Source organism: Cariama cristata, unplaced genomic scaffold (assembly GCF_000690535.1).
Source record: "Cariama cristata isolate BGI_N322 unplaced genomic scaffold, ASM69053v1 scaffold28750, whole genome shotgun sequence".
Taxonomy (NCBI): domain Eukaryota; kingdom Metazoa; phylum Chordata; class Aves; order Cariamiformes; family Cariamidae; genus Cariama; species Cariama cristata.
In genome coordinates this window covers 4959-9994 of record NW_009595797.1, presented here as the reverse complement: position 1 = coordinate 9994, position 5036 = coordinate 4959, and the positions used below count along the sequence as shown (strand labels likewise).

Here is a 5036-nt window from a genome sequence, read left to right as displayed (position 1 = left end):
AAATGGAGTGTAAAATAAGTGGTATGAAGACATTCTTGGAAAAGAACAGGGACAGAAAGCATGAAGAGTACATAAGCTTCCTCGAGCCCATGTAAGATCTCATTATCCCTGACTCTCACCATTCTTCTCCTATCAGCAAGTATCACTAAAACTCACTGACAGAGTTCTCACCCCCACCTAGTGCTCATCCATGGATGATCCTATAAAGTAATTTCAACATAACTGACATAAAACCAAAGACTGAATAGAAAGAACAATCTATGCCTATGTCTCTCACTGCAAGATGCTGTATAACAAGCTTTCTATTTGCATATACATATACAGAGAAAAATCCTTTCATTCAGGAGCAAAACATAGAGATCTTCAAAAGTTACTGCTGTAACTATTCAGTGCTTAAGCAGTATCTCTTACAAAAAAAGAAAATTATTGAAAATTTTAAAAGACCTAAAAATGTCACTTTTACAGAAGCAGACCATAGCTAGTTCCTTTACACCACTTAAAATTAATAATTAAATCTGCTGTAAGGCCATATTTTATACAGAAAGGTTATTTAACATCACTTTCCCATCTGCTGGAAGCAACTTTACAAATACTCACGTTTTTAAATGAGATAGTTGCACACTGAAATAATTTGCAAACAGTATTAAGAAGGGTGCCATGGCTCTTCTCTGCTTCAAGCACTTGCTCTTCCAGGAAGGAAACATGGTGTGCAACCATTTTAACAAACGCCTATGGAGAGAGGGAAAACACCCAATGAAAATTAAAAGCACCTGTGCTGGGATTCAACATTATCCTAGCTAGAGACGAGAAGTCAAAGAAAAAGCTTTAACAAGGTTTCAGAGTACACTATTGCCAATATAAATATATAAGGGGTACATACTCATCAGACTACAGATGTTTACAGCCGTGAGAAGAACCACTGGTCACGATGTAAGGCTAATTTTTCTCCTTACCCAAGGGCACACTTTTGCTCCCTTTTCAGTGTACAGAGTGTGTAAGCATTTGCATGACATCTAAAGGTCTGGCAACATTTCAGCAGTGAGGTGAAAAGTTCTTCAGAACCCACAAAAGAGACTGCTACTACTGGTGGGAGGGATAAAGTGGCCAAAGTGGTAGGAGGGAGTAGACAGCAGAGGAAAAGATAATGACAGGTGATTTTAGCTAAAAAAGGTCAGGAATTATTAACCTAAAACATACATGTGATCAGTTTCTGTTGAAATTTGAGCCATAAGGGAAAGCCAACTAGAAAGAACACAGTGTTTATTTGTTAAAATACAGAACAGTTTGTAAAGAGTTTTGATACTTTCTATTAACAATTAAGCTTCACTTTTTTTTTTTTGAGAAATTCATCACTGCCTATTTAGGGATTGGGAAGGTGAGGCTGAACAGGTAAATTAATTGCCAAAAATATACCAATGGCAACATCAAAATTAAAACCCAACAGATTCTCATCCTGTAGAACCATTACACAGCAGTCCTTTCCTTTTCTACTCTTGGGAGTACAAGTTAACTTCTCCCTTGAAAATCCCCATGGATGCTAGGCTTTAAATTTAAAAGTTCTAATTAAAATATTAACTACTGCTCAAATTGCCAATTTAATCTTCTGGTCTCAGATTACTGCCATTACAGCTGGTAATGTTAGGGAGAAAAACAGATTCCTAGCCAATCAAGGTATTATCTTCCCTTGATAACCAAAAAAAAGCCTCTCAACAGAATTCTGCTGCATTATTCAGGCGCAACCTGTAGCCTAGCAAAGACTGGTATTTTCTTGATATTCCAAATTACTATGTCCTTACAGCTGTACTAAGGGAATGGGGTCAGGAAAGGGTTTTTTTTTTCCCCTTCCCTGTATTAGAGGGGAAAAAAGCGATAAGGAGCCGTGTTGCTTACCGTAGTTTTAGCACAAGTAATTGCTTAGAGTTTTAATTTTATTTTCCTGTTCAAAGACAAAAACACCCTTACAGTCCCCTCAAAATCCCAACTACTTATAAGCATGGAATTTGCAAAAACACCTAAATAGATGAGACACTTCCAGAAGCAGTTGGTTTGGAACCTGATTCAGTTAGCCTTTTCACAGTCCTCGCTTAGTATACATTCAAGTATGGCCAAATTGTCAAGTATGCTGAGAACCTGCTAGCTATTTTGTGGACGGGGACACTCAGTTCTGAAAACTAGACAGGTTTCTAAACAGGTTAACGATTGACTCCCACTTTTGTTCTAGAGTGCCTTGCCTCAGTTTCCTGTCTGAAGTTTTCTCCTGGTGCTGTGTAAGTCCATGAAACATAAAGTGGTTTGGTATGTCTGTTATCAAAAGTAAGTGTAAAAATGCAAGCTACAAAAATGAATTGCACTTCAAGAAAACTTCCTGAAAGCTAAACTGCCCTGTCCCTCCCAGCGTAATAAACCTTATCAGAGGATATTTGTACAGGGATAGAGCCTGAAGCTTAAGCACTGTTTACCTGCATTTAACGCCACAAACACTTGGTTTCTTTCACTTTGAGTCAGTTAAAACTGATTTTAAACATTACACAATTTATCTCATCATGTTTTCATTATATTCCCCCCAGAGGCAAACTTGCCCTCATTTGACACAAATTTTAACATACTGCTTACTAAATATGGTGAGGGCATCATCTTAGTGAGTCATACTGGCTTCCCTCATTCAGGATACAATAAACACCAAAACAGACACAACAGAAGATGGGACCTCAGAGATTCTCCACTACAACATAAGACGATCATCAACAACTTAAAATGGGTTTGTCCAGCACTGGATGTGAGACTTGAACTTTTGAAGTTGTATTGGTGAAACCATTTATTCTTTCAAGTGACAAAAGAAATTATTAGCATTATTATTAACATCAAAACCACAACTAATGCTTTTAATCTACCATTAGGAATCATAGGATCCACAGCAATAAATTACTCAATGATGTTCCAAAACCATAAACACTTATATGTGCTGAACTATCAGTAAACATACTGATTTAAACACAAACATAAGACATTAGAGAGCCATAACCATCTGAGTGCTTCACAGAAATAACTGGACAGTTAACCTATAAAACACATTAAAAGAAGGATGTAAATCTTCTAATGCAATGCACAAACCTCTAATTTATCAACTTTGGCATAGATGTGGTTCATTTCCATCACCTTGTCTTTAATCAGCGGAATGGTCTCGTCCAGGATCTCTGATGTATCACTTCTAATCTGCATGAAAAAAAGTATCTCACATGAGGATGAATCTCGAAGACAAACACTAAACTATTTTTTTCGCTTCGCTTTTTTTTTCATGCAAATATTTAAAAAAAACACCTATTCAGAAAAGATACCACAAGGGCCCTTTTGCAGTGTGTTACAAAGTACAGATTGGGAAAATAACTTACTTTCTCAAGTAATCCATGAGAGAACAAAAAAAAAAAACCCAAAAACCCACAGTAGTAGATGACAGGACATCTACATCAAAATTGTAACCAGATCCTTCCCCCTTCTCCCCAAATTTCCACACTACTCCTCCCAAGAGATCATCTACTTGCTATTAAATACTGTAGATGTGATGAGTAACGACAGATTTAGAACGAAAACTGCCTCTATAGCATCCATCATGCTTTAATTTTGTTGGAGAAGAGCTAACTTATCCTACTTATCAATCAGGTTTTGGAAAGAGTTAGATCTTTGAGTACACCACTTCTAGCATCTTGCCTTCAACAGGGGCTCAGGACTAGACCTCTCAGGAGAGCAAGAATCTTCACACAACATTATAGCGTAGGCACCTCAAAGAAAGCTTCTGCTCCCTAGTCCCTGTCAGTTTCCACAATAGTTAAGTGCCCTAACACAGGAAAGATTTTTTTTTTTTTGTTACCTACTACAACCAGGCTTGCTTCTGATATCCATAGGAGAGCCTGAATCTCATTTGAAATCCTGTTGAGTATTGTGTTAGGAAGAACTACCCAATTTCCTATATAAACAACTGCCAGTGCTTTGTTAGGTGGCAGTAAGATACAACGCCAAACAGAGCACTATAGCTAATGGAATATACAAGCCAGAAACGATGGATAAGACAAGAACTGGGAAGAGCTCTCTGAAGGGAAAAATAAAAGCAAAAGCAAGAAAACCTCCACTGAAACACCCAAACAGGCATTCTAATCCGAAAAACAGAGGAGCAACACATTGACAAGAGAAATAAGAAAGGCAGTTGAGCCCAAGTTTTCTTTCTCAACTACAGTGGAGTGTAGGAGGTCTTGGTTCACTTCTGGGTTAAAGCTGTCCTGCCTACAATTTTAATAGACTTAATAAAGGTCCTTAACAAAAGTCTAATTTCCTTACAGAGGAACAAGGATGCCTTCAAAAGAGATTTTTGTTCTAAAGACTGAGCTAGAAGATATTCTTTCTTCAACTTCCTAGGAAAGAGTAAGAACCTTTCAGCTACAATGGTGAGAATCTGGCATTGAGCTAATACTGCAAGGAATTTTCTGGACACTTTGAGATTTAATCCAGAATCTCAAATAAAGCATAAATGCCTGCCATAATTCATTTAATCCAGGACCATGCTTTATAAACGGTAATAGGTACTTAGACATTTTACTGATGATCATATGACTCATTTGTGCATTTGGGTTTTTTTTTTAAGTAGTTGTGTTTTTAAAAGCTGGGTATAAACAAAGCTATATACATATAAAATGATTCATAGTAAGATTTTATGGTATTTTTATTACCAGAATGAGTACATGCAGATCAAGTGCTTTTATAGTGCTATGAGTGTTCCATAATAGGAGATCAAACAGACATATCAAAATAATAGTAGCTTTCTATTGTAAACAAACCATCAGTATCTCCTGTATTACTGGTCTCATCGCTACATCCACCAAATATACATATGGACACTTTCCCCAGCAGTGACATAACTGCATACACAGACACACTCTGTTATCTTTACAGTACGTACTTTATATCCGACAGAAAGTGAGCACAGACACTCGGGCAGGATCCCTGTGAATGGAGTCCGACTTACATTTCCTATGGAGGAGCCGAAG

At 37.3% G+C, this 5036-nt stretch overlaps 1 protein-coding gene across 1 annotated transcript; it reads right to left on the bottom strand.

Annotated features, from left to right (window-relative positions):
* Positions 1–546: 546 nt before the first annotated feature.
* On the bottom strand, positions 547–3213 carry LOC104164260 (breast carcinoma-amplified sequence 4-like; the record flags this gene model as incomplete). The annotated part of the gene is made up of 2 exons (XM_009703543.1): positions 547–729; positions 3112–3213. Coding segments are annotated over 2 exons (285 nt in total), but the record flags the coding sequence as incomplete, so codon positions are not given.
* Between the last annotated feature and the right edge of the window lie 1823 nt (positions 3214–5036).